This window comes from Narcine bancroftii, chromosome 4 (assembly GCF_036971445.1).
Source record: "Narcine bancroftii isolate sNarBan1 chromosome 4, sNarBan1.hap1, whole genome shotgun sequence".
In the NCBI taxonomy this organism is placed as follows: Eukaryota; Metazoa; Chordata; class Chondrichthyes; order Torpediniformes; family Narcinidae; genus Narcine; species Narcine bancroftii.
The window spans coordinates 201897698-201923695 of NC_091472.1; the positions used below are offsets into that span (position 1 = coordinate 201897698).

The 25998-nt window shown below is 39.0% G+C and overlaps 1 protein-coding gene and 1 long non-coding RNA gene across 2 annotated transcripts in view; both read left to right on the forward strand.

The window, feature by feature from the left end:
- The first annotated feature begins 463 nt into the window (after positions 1–463).
- Positions 464–25998, forward strand: part of rab36 (RAB36, member RAS oncogene family) — an 86459-nt gene continuing 60924 nt past the window's right edge. Inside the window, exon 1 of the mRNA XM_069933658.1 lies at positions 464–757. Coding sequence (XP_069789759.1) covers positions 692–757 — 66 coding nt within the window. The 5' untranslated portion in view covers positions 464–691. The remainder of the gene's footprint in view (positions 758–25998) is intronic.
- Positions 10864–19008, forward strand: LOC138760026 (uncharacterized). Its single transcript, XR_011355342.1, has 2 exons — positions 10864–10976; positions 18488–19008. It is a non-coding gene; the product is annotated as an uncharacterized lncRNA (long non-coding RNA).

Consider the following 25998-nt stretch of genomic DNA (forward strand, 5'->3'; position numbering starts at 1 on the left):
TCTTTTTGTCGCTCTGTATTCACAGTCAGTTTGTTCACATTTTACGCTGTGTCCAGTTCATTTTTTGCACTGCCAATAAGTGGTCATTCTGCCGCGCCCGGAGGATAAAGGATGTCATGAATGTATTCTGACAATAAATCTGAAATCTGCTAGTAACATTAGTACAAAAAAAACATTACTAAGGGTTCCTTATGGTCTGGTACGGGAGGAGGTACATGAGGGGTGACAGTGTAGCACTGGGTGAAGCCACTGCGTTTCTGCTTCATCCTGATGTGGGAGGTTCCGGACCCTAAACGTTGAGCCGCTGAGCTGCTCCGACAGCCCCGTCCCTCTCCCCTATTTATTGTTCAATCGACACCTTCTGCTGGCTCGTTGAAAGAGCAGCCACCTCCGCACTGTCGCTACAGGGTCGGTCCCCCCTCCCCGCCCCGCTGACGCAAACAGGAGCGCAGGTGGCGTCATCGCCTCCCAGCAGGCTCCTCCTCGCCTGACGTCAGAGGCCGAGGTGAGGGACGCTGGTTGCCATGGAAGCCGCCGAGCTTCCGACAAGCTGCTGTTGTCTGCACCCACCAACTTTTCATTGACGGTCCAGGGAGTCGGCAGGTGTGAGCGCCTTCGGAGACCTCCCCCCCCGGGGTCTGCCTTGTGCTCGGCCGCTGGGCCTGGCGCCGCTCTCGCATTCGCCGCAGGGATGAAGAACGGCGCCTGGGACGCACCGCCCGTCAGCAGGGACCGAGTGATCGCCAGATTCCCCAAGGTGCGACCTGAATTGTTTTCTGTGTGTTGAATGCTCCACTCTGGAGGGTGGGGAAAGTGGCGGAGTGAAGGCGACGGTTGTTCACCCGCAAACTCTTCCCCCCCCCCCCCCCCCCCACAATGTTAGCGGCAGACACCTGAACCCAGCTCGTGCCTGCTGCATAGTTCCCCTCAAACCATGGAGGAACACGGGTCAGTTTTCAAAGGAACCGGTTGGTTTTAGCTGAATTGGACGCTCAGCATTTTTCATTTTTCCTGCCCTGATTTTATTTAGTTATTTGTAAGATATTTTAAATGAATGTTTGCACCGTGATGCTGCGGCAAGAGCACCATTTTCGTGCTTGTTCATGAAAATAAATTCTGATTCTGAGCAGCACTAAAGTGGATGCTCAGAAGTTTTACTAACTCACCGTCACACACTTGAATATCCAATCTCTCCTCTCTCACACATTCACTCACACTGACCTTGAGAAAAGGCTCAAGCCTGAATCATCGGTTATGTATTTAAGTTATGCATATAAAGGACATGCAAGACCTCAACAATGAAGACGCTGTTTACATCCGGTACCGCACGGATGGCAGTTTCTTCAATCTGAGGCACCTGCAAGCTTACACCAAGACACAAGAGCAACTTGTCCGTGAACTACTCTTTGCAGACGATGCCGCTTTAGTTGCCCATTCAGAGCCAGCTCTTCAGCGCTTGACGTCCTGTTTTGCGGAAACTGCCAAAATGTTTGGCCTGGAAGTCAGCCTGAAGAAAACTGAGGTCCTCCATCAGCCAGCTCCCCACCATGACTACCAGCCCCCCCCACATCTCCATCGGGCAAACAAAACTCAAAACGGTCAACCAGTTTACCTATCTCGGCTGCACCATTTCATCAGATACAAGGATCGACAACGAGATAGACAACAGACTCGCCAAGGCAAATAGTGCCTTTGGAAGACTACGCAAAAGAGTCTGGAAAAACAACCACCTGAAGAAACACACAAAGATCAGCATGTACAGAGCCATTGTCATACCCACGCTCCTGTTCGGCTCCAAATCATGGGTCCTCTACTGGCATCACCTACGGCTCCTTGAACGCTTCCATCAGCGTTGTCTCCGCTCCATCCTCAACATTCATTGGAGTGACTTCATCACCAACATCGAAGTACTTGAGCTGGCAGAGTCCACAAACATCGAATCCACGCTGCTGAAGACTCAACTGCGCTGGGTGGGTCACATCTCCAGAATGGAGGACCATCGCCTTCCCAAGATCGTGTTATATGGCGAGCTCTCCACTGGCCACTGAGACAGAGGTGCACCAAAGAAGAGATACAAGGACTGTTTAAAGAAATCTCTTGGTGCCTGCCACATTGACCACCGCCAGTGGGTTGATATCGCCTCAAACCGTGCATCTTGGCACCTCACAGTTCGGCGGGCAGCAACCTCCTTTGAAGAAGATCGCAAAGCCCACCTCGCTGACAAAAGACAAAGGAGGAAAACCCAACCCCAACCAACCAATTTTCTCTTGCAACCGTGCCTGCCTGTCCCGCATCGGACTTGTCAGTCACCAACGAGCCTGCAGCAGATGTGGACATACCCCTCCATAAATCTTCATCCGCCAAGCCAAAGAAGAAGAATAAAGGACATTGTTTGACCTGCTGAGTTTCTCCAACCACAGTGTCTAGATTTTCGTCTACTACTTCACACACTTTCTTTCTCTCTCCCTCCTGTGCACACTCACTTTCCTGGAGAATGACGCCACATGCACCAGGCTGCTGAGCGTTAACTTCAGCTTGGACGTTTAATTCAATCATTTCCCCAGAGGCTGGTGAAGAAGTTGTCCTCGCTGGGACTCAAATCCCTCTCTGTAATTGGATACTGGACTTGCTAACGGAAAGACCACCGGCTTCCAGGTCAGCAGCAGGACATCATGCACCACTGACAAACCTTTGGGCTGTATGCTCAGCTCATTTCTGCTCGCTCTACTGACCCATGACTTTGTGGCCAGATCCAGCTCCAACAGTGTCATCAAGTTTGTAGATGACACAAAAGTAGTTGGCCTCATCAGCAACAACATTGAGTTGGGAAGGGTCATCGGGAGAAAAATATAAAATAACTTTTTTTGTATCATTGACTATGGCCATTTAATTAATGTTTTATTCATTTTTTCCTGTAGTGATGCAAAGAAATTAAATAAAATTTAAAAAAAACAATGAGTTGCACTTCAGAGAAGATGTGGAAAATCTTGTGATATGGTTTGGATCTTAACGAGAAACAGGACGAATGAGATGATCATGAACTTCAGGAACATACCCAATCTGAACATAGAACATTACAGTACAGAAGCAGGCCCCTTTGGCCCTTCTAGTCTGTGCTAAACCTTTTTTTGCCTCATCCCACTGACCTACACCAGTCCATTGCTCTCCATACCTCTCCAGTCCATGTACCTGTCCAAATTCTTCTTATCAGTAAATGTTAAAATTGAGCCCACAATTACCACTTCATTTGGCAGCTCATTTCACACTCCCACCGCTCTCTGTGTGAAGTTGTTCCTCTTGATATTCCCCCTAAACTCAGCGAGCCTCAGTGGAAAAAGCCACTTTCATGGAATTGTCTATCTGTATTCCCAGAACCCTCTGTTCTACCGCACTCTCAGTGCCCTACCATTTACTGTGTATGTCCTTTCTTAGTTTGTCCTTCCAAAATGCAACACCTCACACTTGTCATGAAATTCCATCTGCCATTTTTCAGTCCATTTTTCCAACTGGTCCTGATCCTTCTGCAAACTCTGAAACCTTCTTTGCTGTCCTCAATGCTTCCAATCTTAGTGTCATCTGCAAACTTGCTGATCCAATTAACCACATTATCATTCAGATCATTGATATAGATGACAAACAACAATGGTCACTGATCTCTGAGACATGCCACTAGTCACAGGCCTCCAGGACCAGGAGCGACTACCCTCCACTACACATCAGCAACTCTGTAGTGGAGAGAGTGGAGAGCACCATGTTTCTTGGAGTTCACTAATGATCTATCGTGGACATAAAACATCTCACTTGTCAGGAAGGTGCAACGGTGACTGCACTTCCTGAGAAGACTGAAGCAGGCAAGGCTACCAGCTACCATTATGTCAACCTTGTACGATATGTTTATTGAGAACATCATGGCCAACCACACCACATTATGGTACGGTTGCTGCAGAGAAATGATTGGAAGTCAATCCACAGGACCATAAGAGTGACAGAGAAGATCACTGGGGTCTCTCCGCCCCCCCCCCCCACCCCCTGACATGATCTACCAGGATCGTTGTCTGAAGAGGGCATGCAAAATCGTTGTGGACCCCTCCAATCCACACACAGCATCTTTCAGCTGCTCTCGACGAGAAAGAGATACAGGAGTATCAGAGCCAGCATCACCAGGCTGAGGAACAGCTTCTTCCCACAAGCAATGAGAATGCTGAATGATCTATTTATTTATTTGTATGGATTAAATATGTATTGTTTGTATGTGTGTTACGTCTGGTTCTGTGTTTTGCACTGAGGACCGGAGAATGCTGTTTTGTCGGGTTGTACTTGTGCAATCACATGACAATCACACAACAGCTGTCTGATTTTGAATGTAGTTGGTGGTTGCAAAATCATTGTGGCTTCTGTGCATATTTAACTTTGGATTACTTAGCTTCAAGCATTTTCACAACCATGGCCATTAAGCAACTAGCCAAGAGTTACTTGTAGCCTTTTGTCTACATCCTTTTCTAAAACATTTTATTACATTTCCTCTCTTCCAATCTGCCAGAAGCTGTACAGAATCCAAAGAATTTTAATTAAATTACCGCAAGTGCATTTGCTATAATGTCAGTACAGGTCACGTCAACCTTTTGGCCCAGTAGTTGCTCAGCACTACCCCTTTTTGCGATAGCGATTGCATCGAGGTCCTCGCTTCCTGGCACCCTCTTAACATCAATCTGATGTGTTACCTATGTCTTTCACTGTGAAAACAAGCACAAGATATACATTTGTTCAAGGCCTTGGCCATCCTGCAATACCCATTATGAATATCCCCTTCTCATGTTCTAAGAAACCTATGTTTACTTTAGCCACTCTTCTTTATTTTATATATTTATTTTAAAAAAACTTTTACTGTCTGTTTTTATGCTCTGTGCTAATTTACTTTCATAATGTAGCTTTCCTTTTATCATTGCTTTCTGAGTTTATTTGTTGCTTCTTAACATCTTCCCAATCTTCTAACTTCCCACTATTTTTGGCCTCCTTATGTGCATTAGCTTTTAATTTGAAACCTTCCATTGTTTCCTTAGTCATCCATGGCTGAATATCCCTACCCTTACTGTCCTTATTTTTAACTGGAGTACACATTTGTAGAGCACTGTGAAAACTCTCTTTGAAAGTCCTCCACTGTCTCACAAGAGAGCCTATGCTTTCAATCTACACTCCTCCTTCATCCCATTGCAGTTTCTGCTGCTCAAGAAAACTATCATGAATGAACTCCCCCTCAAGGCTGCCTCAATTGACTTAATTTAACCAATCAAGATGGAGATTAAAGTCCTCTGAACATTGCTGTTCCATTCTTAGATGTTTCAGTTATTTTTATGTATTGCCCGTGCCACCATAATGTTATTATTTGGTAGCTATCTTTTTCCTTCTACTATTCCTAATCTCTACCCAGATTGATCCAACATTCTGCTCTTTGGAGCCTGTATACTATAATGTTCTGGTGGGTTGCCAGTTACTAGTGGTGTTCTACAGGGGTCAGTGTTGGGGCTGCTTCTTTTTGCAATATATATTGATGATTTAGATTATGGACTGAATGGTTTTGTGGCGAAGTTGGCAGACGACACCAAGATGGGTGATGGAGTAGGAAGGGTTGAAGAAACTAAAAGGTTGCAGAGAGACTTGGAGAGCTTGGCAGAGTGGGAAAAGAAATGGCAGATGATGAAATAAACAGGCAGATTATTATTTGGATGGAGAGAAAATTCAAAATTCGGAAGTGCAAAGGGACTTGGGGATCCTTGTGCAGCATAACCTAAAAGTTAACCTCCAGGATAGATTGGCAGTTTAAACAAAAAAGCGAATGCTATGTTGGCATTCATTTCAAGAGGAATAGTGTAGAAGAGAAAAGAGGTGTTGATGAGGCTCCGAGGCACTGGTGAGACCACATTTGGAGTACTGTGTGCAATTTTGGGCCTTTTATCCTAGAAGAGATGTAATAATATTGGAGAGAGTACAGAAAAGATTTACTAGGATGATTCCTGGAATGCAGAGGCGAACATATAAGGAATGTTTAGCATCTCTTGGACTCTATTCATTGCAGTATCAAAGAAAGAGAGGAGACCTCATAGAAACATATCAAATGCTGAAAGGATTGGTCAGAGTAGCTATGAATAGGATGCTGGGTGAATCCAGGACAAGAGGGCATGGTCTTAGAATTAGAAATTTCCCACTGAAAACTGAGATAAGGAGAATTTCTTTAGGCATTGGGTCATGGATTTGTGGAAGTCGTTGCCACATTCAGCTGTGGAGGTCCAATCATTGGGGGAATTTAAATGGGAGATTGACATGTATCTAATTAGTCAAGGTATCAAGGGATATGTGGAAAAGGCAGGAAATTGGAACTAGAAGTGAGAACAGTTTAGCTTGGAGGATTTGTGGAGAATACTCGATGGGCCAAATGGCCTACTTCTGTTCCTTGATCTTGTGATCTTACTATCTCCCCAATTCCATCCTTAATAAGAACACTACCCCACCTCCCTTACCTTCCTGCCTATCCTTTTGAATTACTTGATACTCTTGGAGCCTCCATGTCAATGCAATCATGAAGAAGGCTCACACTATACTTTGTGAGGTGTTTGAGGACATTTGGTATGTCACTGAAGACTCTCAAAAACATTTACAGGGTACAGTGGAGAACATTCTGGATGGTTGCATCAATGTCTGGTACGGTGCTGCCAATGCTCAGGACAAGAAAAAAAACTCGAGTGTTCTTAATTCGGCCTGCGATATTACAGTCACCAGACTACTCCATCAAGGACATCCTCAAGAGGTGGTGTCTTAAGAAAGCAACCTCTATCATCAAGGACTCCACCACCCAGGCCATGCCCTCTTCACTTTGCTACCATCATGAAAAAGGTACAGGAGCTTAAAGACAAGCACCCAGTGACACAAGGACTGTGTCTTCCCCACTGCCATCAGATTCCTGAATGATCAATGAACCATAGACACTGCCTTATTTTGTCTTTTAGTGCATTTTTTCTTTATTTTTGTAAGGTGGTTTATATGAATGTTTGCACTGTGAAGCTGCCATAAAACAACAAATTTCATGACTTGTTCATGACAATAAATTCTGATTTTGATTCTCGACACTGCACAAGCGGCTGAGTTCCTCCAGCATTTCTGTGTGTTTTTGCTGCAATCACAACATCTGCAGATGTTTATATTTCATACCTGTAATGATAAGATGGTCTTTGGGTTCTTTTGCTGCAGCCAATGTACTCCACCTGCCAGTCCCTCCACACACCACTTTTCCCAATAGTATCACTTCATGTAAAAACATAATTGAGATTGCTATTCTCTAAGTTCTCTCACAATTATTTTTGCTCACCAATTATTTTGAGTTTGTTCCTGTAAGCATCACACTACATTTTCCTGCAACCTTCATTTTTCACTTCAGCTCCTGGCAACTACTGAACAATTGGCCAACATTTGAGAATTCAAGCTTTTTTAAAATCTGTTCTATATCTAATGAAAATATAATTTTGAGAATAAATTTTTGCTACACTTTAACTCAGTGGTTCTCAACCTTTTTCTTTCAACTCACATACCACTTTAAGTAATCCCTATGCCAGCAGTGCTCTGTGTTTAGTAAGGGATTGGTTAAGATGAGATGTGAGTGGGAAGGGAAGGTTGAGAACCACTGCTCTGGACCCAATTGTTATTGAAATATTTTGCTTGAGAAAAATTGTCATTGGCCCATTTCCTTTGAAGTTATGAAACTGCACATAATGAGTCAATTTGGTATGATTAAAATAGGAATTTTCAAACTTTTTCTTTCCACCCACATACCACCTTAAGCAAACCCTTACTAATCACAGAGCACCGATGACATAGGGAATACTTAAAGTGGTATGTGAGTTGAAAGAAAAAGGTTGAGAACCACTGCTTTAACTGAATGAATAAATATGTATTAAATAAATGTAGATGAATTCCTTGGAGTAATAAAAGTTTTGTGTAAATTTGGACCGCTTTATCTATCAGTCTTGTTATAGTAGAAGTTCTTTCACATTAAAAGTAACCAAAATATTCAAGCATCTCCAAGTCAGCTGACCTCTCATTTTTGAGGATGGTTTGTCATTCAGGAACTCAGTTCTGAAGAAAGTTCATTGACCTGAAATGTTATCTCTGTTTCTCTCATCACAGATGCTACCTGATGCACTAAATATCTCCAGGATTTCCAATTTTTATTCCACGTGCTTCATACTTGTTCTTTATTAACAGTTTCTACAATCTTTTATTTCCCCAAGTATTGCTCACCCTTGTAAATCTTTCCTCCTCGAGATATTGCTTTCCATTTTATATACTTAATTTCACCCATCCCACACTCTCAATAATTTAGGAATATTCAATGATATATGCTCTCGGAAGGATTTAAAAGCTTAATACCATATTTTATATGAATGCAAAACAAAGCAATAAGTTGTTTGCCAACTGTCCATGATGGGTTTTTAAATATATTTCCATTTTCCCATTGAATCTTCCTGTACCACATATTCAGACTGAAAGGAATATTGTGTCATTGCTTTCTTGGACCTACGAGGGAATTGTCTATCTGCCTAGCTATGTTTATGCATTTACTATATCTTTTCCCTTGTGAAGTTTTGCTCAACATCTTGTGAATGGACTGAGCTTGTATGTTCTTCCGATGGTGAAGAGAGCAATTATAATATTATTGTGAGTAGAAACTCAGTTTGTTGGAAATCATTTGTATTAGCAAAGTCCTCCCTTTCTATGACTTGACATGTCAGTCCATTCTACCCTGTTCTTGATACTTAGAAGGGGTTTATTTACATACAGGTACTCCCCAGTGTACGTCCGTGTTCTGTTCTGGCTAACTGGAATGGACGTATGTTGGAATTGCATACTTGTTAGTTAGCGTCCTGGTGTCTGTAGGCTGGGTATGTCCATCTTGATATCTGTGGACATTTGTGAGTCTTTGGTTGGCCCATGCATGGTGGGTTTGTGTATTGGAGATCAGATGGTGTATACACGAGAGTTAGACGCCCTAACAATATTGAATTCACGCCATTAACTCTCACACATGTGTCAACCGAACTCCAATACACGAACCCACTGCACATGCACCAACCAAAGACTTGTGCATGTGCACAGGAATCAAGATGGCCACGCCCAGCCTATGGACCCTGGGGTGCCGACTAACAAGGTAAGTATATCCTTATTTGTCAAATACAACATAAACAGCATAAATTTTTTCTTTTTTCTTTATATTTATTTAACAAACTTTCGGTTGTATGTGCAGATGGATTTAAGTCGCATAGGTCTCAAGTCGGGGAATATCTGTACTTCTTTCTGTGGGGTCCTGTAAATTTAATGAAATGTTGCAGCTTACAACATAGTTTACGGAAATCAAAGTACTGCCCCATGTGCATTAAACCAGCTTAGTGTGAAACATGTTACCAAGGAAACTTGCAAGATTAAATGGGATTTAAGATTCAGTATCAGGGATACAATGACTGTTAATCCAGGTAAAGTGGTTGAGCTTGTCGTGCATTCTACATCACATTTCCTCCTTGCATCACTGTATTTTATTATTGCTTTCTAGCAAGGACACTGGAATGTTTGAAGTATTGTCAGATTCAAAGCTCAACTTTAGTAGCCATTCCAAGCAGTCAACTGAAAATTAGGCAAAAATGAACAAGAGTATTTTTAAGCAGATTGTTCTTCAATTGGATCAGATTGATCCAGTGGCACTGAGGTACTTATCTAACAAACAGGAGAAATTGATAATCCAAACAGAATGAATTAGGCATGATATATTTGGGGAAATGTGGACCATGACTTCAGGAGATCTGTATGGGGAGGGCAGCAAATTAACCAAAATGTCCAAGATATGCTGGAGACTTTTCTTTCTTTCTCACCCTTGCTCACTGTCTTTCTCACACCTTTCTCTCATTCTTGCCCTGCCCTCATGTTCTCTCTTACTGCATCACCCTGTCTTTCTCCCACACCCACTCTCTCACATAACTCTTACTCTTGTCACCCACTCCTTCCTACCCTATCGCTATTGCTCTCGGCTTTTCTATCCTCCTCATGATCATTCTATCTATCTCCCTCCCTCTTTCCCTCATCTGTCCTCACCCTCGTATCCTACTTCCTTCCAACTCACCTTCATCCTCCCTCTCACCCTCTTCCAACCCTTGTCCTCTCTCTCACACGATCCAACCCCCCTCTTGCCCTTGTCCTCTCACCATTCTCATCCTTGTCCTTCCTTTCTCTTGTCCTTCACTTCCCTTTCACCTTTGAACTTCCTCCCTCTCAATCTACCTCCCTTGTCCTCTCTCTCCCCCTTCTCCTTTATCCTCCAGCCTTCCATCTCACTATTGTCTTCCCTCCCTTTCACCCTCATTCTCCAACCCTCCCTTTACCCTTGTCATCCCTCTCACCCACACCCTTGTCCACCCTGTCACCTATCTCCTCTGTTCCTCTCTCACACCATCCTCCCTACCTCCTTTTTGCCCTTGTCCAACTTTTCACCCTTGTCTTTCCTCCTCTTTATTCTTATTGAGATGGGAAGAGAAGACTGATTTGGAGTGGTAACACTGGACAACAAATTTTTCAAAAGATTTTCTTCCTGAAATAAAATTGGAGATTATGATAGACAACATGAAGCTGAACGCAAAGATAATTTCAGATTTACTGTATCATCACATAGGATGTTGGAGAAACATTAAATTAACTTTAATTGAATTTAGCATGTATAATTGCTTAATGATGCTGGCACATTGTGTTAGTTCCACTGACCTAAAAACGTTTTGCTGCTGATTTTCATTTGTACTAAGCATCTGATGCTTCTCATGTCAGTGTCCAACAATAGTTGACCAGCATTGATGGATTCCAGTTGCCCTGATAATGGTTTTCCATGGTCGCAATGTTCTGGTGAAATCTTTCACCATGTTCGTCACTGACTGTACCAAGATCAGCAGGTAAGTCCAAGTGGGAATGCTTTGTAGCTTGAAGGAGACTTAAAATTTGCCTGGAAATCACAAAAATATGTTATATCTAAAAAACATAAATCTTTTAAAAAAAGTTTTTTTTACAAAACTTTATTTATTATTTTCAGAACAGAAACTTTTACAAAGTCCATAATATAAAAATGAAAACTACAACTAACCCACCTCCCCATCCACCCACCCTCAGCAAACTCCACATGGAAGCATTAAGAAAATAAAAGAAACACATACAACAATTTAAGATATTTCTAAATTCATACATTTCAAATAAGGCAACCAGATCTTAACAAAAAAGTCATAATTATCATGCAAGTTGTATGTTATTTTCTCCATATAAATACAAGACCTCAACTCATTATGCCAACGATTTACATTTATCTCAACCTCATCTTTCCATGAAATCGCAATACATTTACATGGTACTGCCAATGCTAAACAAAGAAATGCTGTCTGAAACTTGTCTAACCCCAAATCCATAAATGGGGTAGTACAACACAACAAATTTTTTTTTGAATCAAACAAAAATTGGATCTTAAATAAATTTTGAAGAAATTCCCTAATTTTATGCCAAAATGATTGAACCTTATCACAAAACCAAACTGAATGTAAAAATGTTCCTACACATAATCCACATCTAAAACACAACTCTGAATTACTAAATCCATATTTTTTCAATTTCTCAGGGGTTAGATATAACTGGTGCAAAAAATTATAATTAATCATACTATATCTTACATTAAGCAATTTAGTCACAACATCAAAACACATAGTCTCCCAATTGACCTGATTAATATCACAAATTAAATCATTTTCCCATTTAATCCTAGATTTATCTAAATTTATTTTATCCATAGTATCTTGCAACAATGCATACATCTCAGAAATAAAACCCTTATTTAATGGATGAGAAATCATAAACGCAAATTGCGTTAACTTAGGAATTTTCATTTCTCTTCCAAAATTATTTTTCACTAATGCTCTAATTCGATAATACACAAACAAAGAATTCACTGGAATTCCAAATTTCTCTCCAAGTTGATTAAATGAGAAAAATTTACCCTCTTCAAAACAATCCTGCAATGACTTTATTCCATTAATCTGCCATTCTCTTAAAAATCTATTATTCAATGAAAAAGGAATCAATTTATTTTGATATATTGGGGCTTGAACTGATATTTTACCTTTCATACCTATCAATAAATTCCTTTTACTCCAAATCTCTAACAAATGTTTTAAAATTGGTACATTATATCTCTGTAATAAAAAAAATTCCACTTAAATAAATTGATATGAATAAGGTTCAGAAATACCAGCCAATTCTACCCTAGCCCAACTAGGAGTGTACGAAACATCCAGCATACGGTTAATAAATCTTAATTGAGCTGCTTCATAATAACTTTGAAAATGAGGTAATTGTAAACCTTCCAAAGTATATTTCCAAGTCCACTTATGTATTGATACTCTGGCTAATTTTCCCTTCCTTAAAAATTCTTGTACTACTTTATTTAAATCCTGAAAAAAAGATTTCGGAAGTAAACAAGGAATCGACTGAAAAAGATACTGAATTCGCAGAAAAATATTCATCTTAATAAAATTTACTCGGCCTATTAATGACAAAGGTAAATCCTTTCACTTAATCAGATCAGCTTTGATCTTTCTGATTAATGGTACATAATTTAAATTGTACAATGATTGAATATTGACATCAATTATTATACCTAAATACTTAATTTTATCAGTCCAAAGAAATTTAGTAATTTGTCTACACTGATCCTAATTTGCCTCGGAAATTGGTAATATTTCACTTTTATCCCAATTCACTTTATATCCTGACAATTTACCTTATTGTTCTAGACATTCTTGCAAGTAAATTAAAGATCATTCCGGATTAGTTAAATATATCAAAGCGTCATCAGCAAATAGATTAATCTTATATTCGTCGTCTGCTATCCTTATACCTCTAATATTCTCATTCTGCCTAAAAGAGGTTTGACCATTTGTCGCCACCTTAGCAACTGGATTATTATATAATGCCTTCTCACAACCAATAAAAAAGGGTCCAAACTTGTATTTCTCCAAGACTTTAAATAAAATATTCCATTCAACCTGATCAAAAGCTTTTTCAGCATCTAGAGCAACTACCATTGGTAGGTTGGGTTGCTGATGTGAAGCGTTGATCAGCGACATCACTCTAAGAATATTGTCAGAGGCATACCTATTTTTAATGAAACCAGCCTGATCAGCATGAACCAATTGTGGTAAATACTTAGCAAGTCTATTTGCTAATAATTTTGCAATTATTTTATAATCTACATTTAATAAAGAAATTGACCAATATGAAGCTACATTCAAAGGGTCTCTATCTTTTTTTGGTATCGTTACCTGCTGAAGAACATCCATAAATAGAGAAGACAAATCATCATTAAAAACTTTGTAAAATTCAACAGTAAACCCATCATCTCCTGGAGACTTCCAGTTAGGCATTTGTTGAATAACATCCTTTATTTCTAAATCCGTAAAAGGAGTGTCCAGTTTCCTCACATCATCTTTATATCTGACAAAAAAATTCAATGGAACCATCATCTCGAACTCCCTCAGAAGTATATAATTTCTGGTAAAATTATAAAATTGGTTGTTAATTTCCTGAGGTTTAAAAGTAACTGAGTTATCTTTCCTCACAGCATTATTATTCTCAATGCTTGTTCTCTTTTCAGTTGCCATGCTAAAACTTTATGGGCTCTATCCCCTAACTCATAATAACACTACTGAGATCTTTGAATCAGACATTCATATTGATATGTTTAATGTATTATATTGTAACTTCAATTTAGTTAAAACTGCCTCATTATCCTCCATACAATTCCTCTGAAATTCTTTTTCCAAATCAGCTGTTTTTCCAATAACTGACTCTCTGTTAATAATTTGACCATGTAAAGATGCCTTCAAAGCATCCCATAAAGTAAAATTACTCTGAACTGTATTCCTATTCAAATCCAGAAAAGAAACAATTTGATCCTTGATGAATTTTACAAATTTAGGTTTTTTCAATAACATTGCATTAAACCTTCACTGAAAAGTTGATTGAGTAACTTCTGGCCCAACACAAGAAATAAATAACAATGAATGGTCAGAAGTTATTCTACTCTTATATTCAGCTTAAGTAAAATGAGATTGCAAATGAGCTGATGCCAAAAACAAACAGTCCTTGAAAATGAATCATGATGCGGAGAATAAAATGAAAGATCTTTCTCAGTAGGATTTAACCTTCTCCAAACCTCTATCAAATTTAAATCTTTCATCAAGGAAACCAATTGGACTGCTGTTTTTGATTATTTCAAGGTTTTCGGAGATTTATCCAATAATGGATCTAATACACAATTGAAATCTCCCCCAATCAATTTTTTTTTTTAGCTTGACTCAGAGTTAAAAAAGTTGACACAAATTGTTCATTGTCAACATTAGGCGCATACACATTCAACAAGGACCATGACTCAGCAAACAATTAATCATTAAAATTCAACCACCTGTTTCCACCAAAGATTCGAGTTCAAATGGTATTTTCTTGTGAATCAAAATCATTACTCCTTGTGCTTTCGAGTTTAAAAAAAAGATGTAATTACATGACCAACCCAGTCTCTCTTCAATTTTAAATGTTCTTTTTCAGTTAAATGAGTTTCCTGCAAAAAAGTAATATCCACTTTCATCTTTTTTATATAAGCTAAAACATCTTTACGGTTAATCGGATTGTTTAAGCCCTGAACATTAAATGTTGCAAAATTCAAACTAGACATTGTTATCAGAATTTAAAAAAACCCTTATATTCCATAAATCCACAAAAAACCCTCTGCTTAATAAAAAAAAATGAAGCTCCCCTTGTCAAATAGCCCCAAAATAAACAACCACTAAACCACCCCCCCCCACTGTAAACAGAATAAAGATTACACAAAAATTAAAAAAGAGGTTTTTTTAAAAGATAAGTAGGAACTACAAAAGTAGTAACTCCCCACTTAACTGGGTGTGGAAAGAAATAAAATCCCCCCCACAAGTGGCAGATGACTTCCAAAAGCTTCAATGACATCCACCACCCCCCCCCAACCAGACTTACAAAATTATGTCTAAATCAGTTCACAGCCCCAATGAATTCAATCCCAAAGCTTGGGAGCCTCAATCAAACTCTTTGACATATTTGCCTTCCGTTCCCATTTCCATTCTTCTTATCAGATGTCTTCCTCTTAGGAAGAATACCTTTCAGTTGCCCTGTCTGGCAAAGAATTGGCAAAAATTAAAGCATCATGATCACTCTCAAAAAAACTGTGATTGGAAATTACCATAAAAAATCTTCAAAACTGCAGGGTATCTAAAAGATAATTTATAACCATTATTCCAAAGCACCACTTGAGCAGAATTGAATTCTTTATACCTTTTAATAATTTTTTTTACTTAAATCCGAGTAAAAGAAAACCTTATTTCCCTGTACCATCAACGGAGACTGATATCTACGTGCATTTTGGACCGCAACTCGCAAAATGGTTTCCCTATCTTGATACCGTAGATGACGAATGAAAACAACTCATGGAGGTTGTCCCGGAGCTCTATGTGCCCTATCTCATTCCAAACCTTCTGGAAAAGATTCCAATCCCAATGCTTCATTGATCCATTTTTAAATTTTTTAAATTTTATCCGAACCCTCAATTCTTTCCGAAATTCCCACTATTTTGACATTATTCCGGCGACTTTGGTTTTCCAAGAGTCCATCTTCTTCAACAAGTCCTTCTTCTGAATTTCCCATCCAACAAAAGAATCTTCCACTTTTTCTATTTTTTTCATTATTACGATCCACTTATTCCCTACAGACTTGAAAGGCACCTTTCATTTTCTTAAAATTGTCTTGAACTGTATCCAACATATACAAACATCTTTTGACATCAGCTTTAACAACAGAAATATCTTTCTTAACAGAGGAAACTTCCTCACAAATATTCATTTTTTCATATTCCTAAATCCATGATCAATCTGAGTGGACATTTGTGTTAACATAGTACCCATTTGATGAGCTATAGATTCCAAAATTGTAAAAAAAGCATCAAAAGTAGTTTCACTCGTCTCTCCTTGAGGGCGACCTTCTCTCACTTCAGTAGCAGTCAGTGATTCTTCTTCATAGCTTCAGTTTGCAAAGAGGCTTTCCCTTGCTGTTCTTTTAATTCCACCAACAATTTTGTCACTTCTGGTCTGCATACCTACAGACCCAGTCCCAACATGATCAGCCCGTTGCCGACCAATTTCACTGGCAGCCCAGACCCTATCAAGAAGATGGTGAACCCAGGACGCACCGCACATGCCCAGCAGTGCCGGGCCCGCACATGCGTGTCTTCCGACGCGCTGCCTCAGGCCCCACTGGGACCCGCAGTGATGTCGCGCACCGGGCCTGACGCTACAGGTGATTTTCATGATCGACAGCCCAAAATTCATAAAATTCACACAAAAATGTTCAGGAATATCACTTCTCGGCCTTTTGGCTAAGATCAAGTGTAGTACCAAAAGTTTTCAGGAAGTAAAATCTTCATTGTGCAGTGTGATGGATGGGGAAGGGGGTTGATTGTAAGAACAGCAAGACAGCATTCAGTGCATTGGTAGCACTTTTATACACAGAAATACTAAATTTTTCGTGAGCTTCAGCATGGGGTACCCATAGTAGATTGAATTTCAAATCATAATTGTTCCTTGTTTGTATTGCCTTCTGTTAATAGCCATAGGCAATACAAACATATAATTTACAGCTAGCATAATGCCTACTAAAATATGCAAGGGATTTTAATAGCATGCAGTATGGTAGTTTGAATTTATACACTTTTTTTAATGGTTGAGAGTAGCTCATACTACTAAATCTGGCATAATTATAGAATTAGCATACTTGCTTGGAAGAGTAAAATGATTTTTACAGTTGACATTTTTAATAAAGCACAGATGAACATGGTGTTAATCATTTGTTAAAAAAAGTAAATTGATTTCTTGTGTGTATATTGAGGGGGGGGAGATCTTTATTTCTGCAACTATTTGAATGCATCTAGCATATAAAATATGACACAATAATTGCATATGGGTATATTTGGGCAACTTGTGCTCATGGACTGGAAGGGCCTGTTACCCTGTAACCCTGCTTAATGAATTAAGTTGCATAGGAGGCAAGCTACACACAAATGGACACTGATGCATTGGGAAGTGGATTTATACACATTATGAACAGATCCTTCAGCCCAATGAATTGTCTAACTGAGATAGTCCTGTTTGGCCTGTGAAACCTTTCATGCCCATGTAACTGTCTAAAAGTCTTTTAAATATTGTTTTTGTACCTACCTCTACTGTGTCATCTGGTAGTTTTAAACACCCTCAGTGTTTAAAATAAAGTTGCCAATCAGGTCCCTTTTACATTTTTTACCCCACTTGCTTTAAACCTATGCCCACTAATTTTATTCTCCTCTACCATGACCATTCACCTTATCTTTGACCTTCCTGAATTTATGTATCTCTATAAGGTCACCCCTGAGCCTTCTACATCCCAGGAAAAGAAGTCTCAGCCTATTAGCCTCTATTGTAACTCAAGCCCACCAGTTCCTTGTGACTTTTTCTCAAAACTTTTCTGCACTTTCCATCTTTATATCTTTCCTGTGGCTGGGCCACCATAACTGCGTACAATGTGTGGTCCCACTGACATCTTGTGCAGATGTACATAACATCCCAACTCTTCACTATCTTTCCTGGAACCAACACACCAATGGCATCATGAAGAAAGCCTCTACTTCCTCAGGAGTTTGCAGAGGAGCTAGTGGAGTTGTTCAAGTGAACCGGTACAGACTTGAAGGGCCGACATGGCCTGTTTCCGTGCTGTAAACGGTTATATGGTTATATGGTTGTGCTCAGTGCCTTGGCCGCTGAAACTAAACATGTCAAATGTTTTCATCTCCCACCTGCTAACCTGTGTCACGGCTTTCAGGGAACAATGTACCTCTACCCTTGTTTCTCTAGCACACCCAAGAGCCTTACCACTTACTGTATAGGTACTGCTTTGGTTTTACCTACCAAACTGGAAACCTTAAGCTTGTCTGAGACAAATTCCAACCATTATTCCTTGCCCCACTTTCCTAATTGTTCAGGATCCTGTGATAATCTTCTTCATGCCACTAATTTTGTTCTCATCTGCAAATTTACTAATGATTTTAACTACTTTATCATCAAAATCGTTACTATAGATGGCAAGCAGCATTAGACCTAGGACCAATCCCTGCAATACACTATTAGAGTCTCTCTTCTCTTTTGCTTCTCTTTCTCTGACTGTAAGGGATGCTGAACAATGCTAATGGTGAATCTTTGACAGCCTTATGGCAGACTAAAGGCAATTTCAAGTAATATTACATTACTGTTTTATTAAATGACTATAAATTGATTCTGGTACTGCCATGAAAACCTATTTTGATCCAATTTTCCAGCTCACCCTGGACCCCATGTGATTAAAACTCTGGAGCAGCCTATCATGTGGGACCTTGTCAAAGGTATTGCTAAAGTTTGTGTCAACAATTTAGGTTAAAAAGACTTAAGTTAAAATGTGATGATTAATCATAAACAGGGAAGCCAGAATGGACAGAGAGTTTACTAGCAGTCAAGGACAGAAGGAGCTGCTGAATATGTTTTTTTAAGCCTATCTTTTCATGGTCATAGTGAGAGACATGCAGGAGACAAAGGATTGATAAGAAGTGTGAGAAACAGAATTCAGTGAATGTAGAGTTCACAGCGTACGTAACGAACGTGATAATTAATAATGCAGTTATACTTAGAATGTTTTTGTAATACTAACCAATTAAAACAGTATTAATAAGAAGGGGAAGGGCAAATAATAAAGGTATAAAAATCAATGCACTGTATGTATCGGGGCTTAACTGGTGAGAAACCAGTTGAGTCCAACTCTGCAGACTTGTAAATAAAGCTTGTCGTGTCATCAGTTTTAAAGAGACTCATGTGTGAGAAGTTTTATTTCTGACAAATGGGGGCTCGTCCGGGATATGTGAATGTTCCCCTAACTAGTACAGAGGTGCGGGGATTTAAGAAAGAAATGAAAAAGTTATTGGAAGATCCTATAGGACTGGCTGAACAGCTTGACCAATTCTTGGGACCAAACACATATACGTGGGAAGAGATGCAGGCAATAATGGGAACATTATTTTCACCCCAGGAGAGGCAGATGATTCGACGGGCTGCCCTCCTCATGTGGGAATATGAACAACCTGGGGACCCTAGACCCCATGAACAAAAATATCCCTTAAATGAACCCAGGTGGGACAAACGAACACCCGAGGGATTGGCAAGTATGAGACAATATAGAGAGTGGACAATTAAAGGGATACGGGAGGCTGTGCCAAAGGGTCACAATTTTACCAAGGCATTTGGGAACCACCAGGGGAAAGACGAGTCCCCTACTGATTTTTTGGAGAGGGTGAGAAAGAATGTCCAACAGTATGCTGGTGTGGACCCTAGTACACCAATGGGTGAACAGCTTATTCGAATTGAATTTGTTTCCAAATCATGGCAAGACATTAGAAAGAAACTAGAAAAGGAGGAGGACTGGAGTGAAAAACCCCTAAGTGAACTGTTAAAAAAGGCACAAAAAGTATATGTGCAGAGAGAAGAAGAAGATCAAAAGAAGGCGACAAAGGTTATGGTACAGACTATCCGACAGATGAATGCTGAATCCAGAGGGGAAAGAAAACAAAACCTTCCTCTAAACAATCCAAAATATCCAAGAGAGGGAAGACCCCGGAGATTTGTTAAATGCTATTACTGCAATGAGGAAGGTAATTTCATTTCCCATACCTCAGTTCCTGAGAAATGCTGGGCAGAAAATACCACCCAACATCCATATACCCCTTGTGTGGAAAAAGAAGGAAATAATATGGGTCATTATATACAGATTCCTAATACCACTCCTTTCCCTCTTAACGGTTGGAAAGGTGACTCAAGCCCACCATGCCCTGATGGACTCTGGTTTTGCATACACCAACGTACTGTTCCAATGAAAAGTTACACTCCACACTTGAAATTGCCTGTCCCTTTAAGACAGCCGGACTTAGTTCGAGTCCATCCAAATAACCATGTAAGTTTCGGTAATGCAATTGGGGGAGATAACCTTTTTGTAGATCTGGCAACTAAAATTGCAGGAACTTTTAATGTAACTAATTGTTGGGTCTGCGGGGGTCCACGGATGTCAGAACAATGGCCTTGGTGGGGAGAACCTCTCAATTCATTGACCATGATTTCCCGCATTTGGACAACTAACCGAACGAGATCAAGAGAAACCTGGTCTCTCTCTAACATCCCCTCTGGTTTTTATTGTCTCTCACGAGCCGGCAAATACCCAGTAGGAGAAAGTCCCTGCAAGGCTGTATGGATTCGCATTTCGCCTGGTGTTTTCACTTGGTTTCCTAAACCTCAGACTTGGTTCTTATCCACTGTTTTTAAAACTAATTGCCTACCCCTATCTAATAGCAGTATTCAGTTTTGGAATTGTACCACTTCCACCATCACAGGACCATACCAATCAAATCCTGTTCTTAAAAGAGTTTGGGAAAGGGGGTATGGAGTATCCCCAAATGGATTATTCTGGGTATGTGGTAATAAAGCTTATACTCGTCTTCCCTCACAGTGGAGTGGAACTTGTTTCCTAGGAATAATCCGCCCAGAATTTTTCCTTCTACCCCACGATCACGGTCATAAATTAGGCGTGAAGGTCTTTGATACATTACATCGTGAACCCCGCTCTACCACGGTACATTTGGGAGAATGGAGAGATGATTGGCCTCCAGAGCGCATAATTCAATATTATGGTCCCGCTACATGGGCTCAAGATGGATCTTGGGGTTATCGTACTCCTATATATATGTTAAATCGCATAATTCGCTTACAAGCAGTGCTTGAAATTGTTACAAATCAAACAGCTATAGCCCTGCAATTACTTGCATCCCAGCAAGGTCAAATGCGCTCTGCTATATATCAGAACCGTCTAGCCCTAGACTATCTCCTAGCCACGGAAGGAGGTGTATGTGGCAAACTTAATTTGACTAACTGCTGCTTACAGATTGATGATAATGGAAAAGCCATTCATAAAATCGCTGATAATATTCGTACATTGTCCCATGTACCGGTTCAAACCTGGCATCCTTTCCCACAATTTAATTGGATGGACAAATGGTCTACGCAGCCTGGTGATTTCCATGGTCGAACAAGCTATGCAACCAGGGGGGATGGGAGACCCTGTAAGACTTTTATTTCAGCGTGAGATTAATGTATCATAAAACATTTCACTTCCCTAGCTTAGAATCCCCATTCATATCTATACATATATTCAACACATTTTAACTTAAGTCTTTTTAACCTAAATTCTCTATATCACATATCATGTGGGACCTTGTCAAAGGTATTGCTAAAGTTTGTGTCAACAATGTCCACTGCCCTGCCCTCATTAATTCTGTTCATCATTTCTTCCAAAAAATTATGTTCATGTGTATTGTACTCCTATATCCCAAGCTCAAGATGTTCAGAAGGTATTTGCCTAATTTATTTTTATTTGTTCATCTTTTAAGATTTGAGCATTGTTGGAAAGGCCAGCATTTATTAGCCATTCCTTTCCTTTGATTGGTGCCCATGAGCTGCCACTTTATATTGCAACAGTCAACGGGCAGGGAATTCCAGGATGTGAACCTAGTGCCAATGAAGGCATGGCCATATTTTTCCAAATCCGGATTCCATGATTTCTGTCATGAAACACAAAAGTCTGCAGGCGCTGTAATTGTAATAAAAACACAGAGATTCTAGAGGAACTCAGCTGGTCTCGTAGCGCCCATAGGAGGTAAAGATATATTACCAATGTTTCAGGCCTGAGCCTTTCTTCAAGGTATGAGTAAGAAAAGAGACAATGAGTCTCCTATGGACACTACGAGACCAGTTGAATTCATCTAGCATCTCTGTGGGTTTTTTTACTTCTCTGATTTCTGTGACAGGTTATAGCATTCCCATGTTCCTTTGCCCTTGACTTAGAACCAAGAAGTTTCAAGCTTGGGATGTGTATTGGAGCAGCCTAAGTAAGTTACTATAAAACATCACTGTTTTATAATCCAGCTAAGGGAATGGACTGATAAAGTAAGAATGCTGTTATTCTAAAAGGGGACAGCAAGTTTAAGGTCCATTGAGACACTTCCACCCAGAATGTTGAGAAGTCTGATGGTGGAGCTGAACCTGGTGTGAGGCTTGTGGCACCAATACCTTCTTCCTGATGGCAGCAGCGAGAACAGATTGTGTGCTGGTTGGTGTGGGTCTTCGATGATTGCTGCTGCTCTCCAACAAAATTGTACTCAATTTTCCTCTGATGTCCTGGGCTGTGTCCACTACCTTTTGGAGGGCTTTACACTCAGGGGTATTGGTGTCCCTTTACCAGACTGTGATGCAGCCGGTCAGCACACTTTCCACCAAACACCTGTAGAAATTTGCCAGGTTTCTGATGTCATTAACAAACCTCCGCAAACTCATGAGGAATTAGAGATGCTGCCATGCTTTCTTCATTATGCCATTTTAGTTTGTTGGTCCAGGAAAGATGCTCCGAGATAGTGACTCCCAAAAAATTAATTTTTCTCACCCTCGCCACCTCTGACCCCCCCCCCCCCCCATTGATCACTGGATTGGATACCTCTGGGTTTCCTTTCCTTTTTTTAAATATTTTTTTATTTTTCACACTGTGAACCATATCAACCAAAATATATACAAACGTTTCTCATTAAATATACACAGTGGCATTTTCTCCCTTTTTTTCCCCTCCTACCTTCCCTCCCCCCTTCCCATCCCCCCTCTAAAACCAATAAATATTCAACATATACAATACAATAAAACCTTCACACAATGAAAAATAAACAAGAAAAATGTGTCATCTACACAAGTCATGTCTTCTTATCATTTTAGGGGGTGGAGGTTCAAGGCAAGCACTCTCTGTTATGTTTTATGTATGGTTCCCAAATTTGTTCAAATAATGTGACTTTATTTTTTAAATTATATGTTTTTTTTCCAATGAAATACATTTATTCATTTCCATGTACCATTGCTGTATTCTCATGCTCTCTTCCATTTTCCAAGTTGACATTATACACTTTTTTGCTACTGCTAAGGCAGTAAATCTTTTTTGCGCTTTATCCAATTTGAGGCCTAATTCTTTACTTCCTATATTACTTAGAAGAAAGATCTCTGGATTTTTTGGTATGTTATTTTTTGTGATTTTATTTAATATCTGATTTAGATTTTTCCAAAACATTTCCACTTTCTCACATGCCCAAATTGCATGTACTGTTGTTCCCATTTCCTTCTTACAGCGAAAACATCTATCTGATAATGTTGGATCCCATTTTTTTAACTTTTGGGGTGTGATATATAACCCTGTGTAACCAATTATACTATATCATGCGTAACCTTGTATTTATTATATTCTTCATAGTTCCAGAACATTTCCCATGTTTCATTTTTTATCTTTATGTTTAAATCTTTTTCCCACTTTTGTTTCGGTTTATAGCTTATTTCATCCTTTTCCTTATCTTGCAGCTTAATGTACATCTTCGTTATAAATCTTTTAATTATCATTGTGTCTGCAATCACATATTCAAAGTTGCTTCCTTCTGGTAATCTTAGTCTGTTTCCCAATTTATCCTTTAAATAAGCTTTCAGTTGATGATATGTAAACATTGTACCATGAGTTATTCCATATTTGTACTTCAACTGTTCAAATGTTAATAAATTTTTTCCAAAAAAACAATTTTCTATTCTTTTGATTCCTTTTCTCTCCCATTCGCTAAAGGAAAGATTATCTATTGTAAAAGGGATTAGCAGATTTTGCGTCAATAGTAATTTTGGTATTTGGTAATTCAGTTTTTCCTTTCTAAGTGAATCTTCCATATATTGAGTAAATGATGTAATACTGCATATTGCACCAGCTTTTCATCTTACTTATAAAGTATATGTTCTGGTACCTTCTCCCCTATTTTATCTAGTTCTATCTTAGTCCAGTCTGGTTTTTCCCTTGTCTGATAAAAATCTGATAAATTTCTTAATTGTGCTGCTCTATAATAATTTTTTTTAAGTTTGGTAACTGCAAACCACCTTGGTTGTACCTCTCTGTTAACTTATCTAATGCTATCCTTGGTTTCCCCCTTTCCACAAGAATTTCCTTATTATTCTCTTTAGTTCATTAAAGAATTTCTCTGTTAAGGGAATTGGTAACAATTGAAATAAGTATTGTATCCTTGGGAAGACATACATTTTCATGCAATTTACCCTCCCTATCAACACTAGCGGTAATTCTTTCCAATGTTCTAAGTCTTCCTGCAATTTCTTTATTAGTGACTGATAATTTAGTTTGTACAGGTAGCTAAAGTTATTATCTAACCTAATACCTAGGTATCAGATTGCTTGTGTTTGCCATTTAAATGGTGATTCTTTTTTAAATTCTGTATAATCTGCGTTACTCATTGGTATCACTTCACTTTTATTTGCGTTGATCTTGTACCTCAATATTTCTCCATATTCCTTCAATTTTTTATGTAATTCTTTTATTGATATTTCTAGTTCTGTTAAGTATACTATGATGTCATCTGCAAATAAACTGATTTTATACTTCTTCTCCTTTATTTTTATCCCTTTTATTTATTTTCTGTTCTTATCAGTTCTGACAATGGTTCTATTGCTAAAGCGAACAGTGAGGGGGATAATGGACAACCCTGTCTAGTTGGCCTACTTAATTTAAATTGGTTTGATGCATATCTATTTATTGTTACCTTTGCCAATGGTCCATTATATAATGCTTTAATCCAATTAATATATTTTTCTGGTAGATTGAACCTCTGTAATACTTTGAATAAATAATTCCATTCTACTCTGGCAAAGGCTTTTTCTGCGGCTTAAGCAACAGCCACTGTTGGCTTCTTATTTCCTTGAACTGCATGAATTAGATGAATAATTTTACAGACATTATCCGCTGTTCGTCTTTTCTTAATAAATCCAGTTTGATTTTGTTTTACTATTTTTGGTACACAATTGGCCAATCTGTTTGCTAATAATTTCGCTATTATTTTATAATCTGAATTAAATAGAGATATTGGTCTATATGATGCTGGTGTTAGTGGATCCTTCCCTGTCTTTGGTATTATTGTAACTATTGCTGTCTTACATGAATCTGGCAAGTTTTGTGTTTCTTCTATCTGGTTTATTACTCCCAGGAGAGGAGGAATTAATAACTGTTTAAATGTTTTATGGAATTCTATTGGAAATCCATCCTGTCCAGGCGTTTTATTGTTCAGCAGCTTTTTTAATATATCCTGTACTTCCTCTATTTCATATGATTTTATCAGTTTGATTTGTTCCTCTTCTTGCAATTTTGGCAGTTCAATTTTAGCTAAAAACTCTTCTATTTTATCATCTTTCTCCTCATTCTGAGTTTGGTATCATTGTTCATAAAATTCCTTAATCTCTATTGGGTTATATGTAATTTGTTTGTCCTTTTTCCTTGATGCAATACAGTTCTTTTAGCTTGTTCTGTTTTACGTTGCCAGGCTAATTTTATGTGTTTTTTCTCCAAGTTCATAATACTTTTGCTTTATTTTCATTATGTTCTTCTCCACCTTGTATGTTTGTAATGTTTCGTATTTTATTTTTTTGTCTGCCAATTCTCTCCTTTTCGTTACATCATCCCTTTTTACTAGTTCCTTTTCTGTACTTACTATCTCCCTTTCCAACTGCTCTATTTCCCGATTGTAGTCCTTTTTCATCTTAGTTACATAACTTATAACATAGCCCTCTAATGAAGACTTTCATTGTGTCCCATAATATAAATGTCTTTCACTGATTCCGTATTTATTTCAAAATATGTTGTAATTTGGCGTTCAATAAACTCTCTAAATTCCTGACTTTTAAGTAA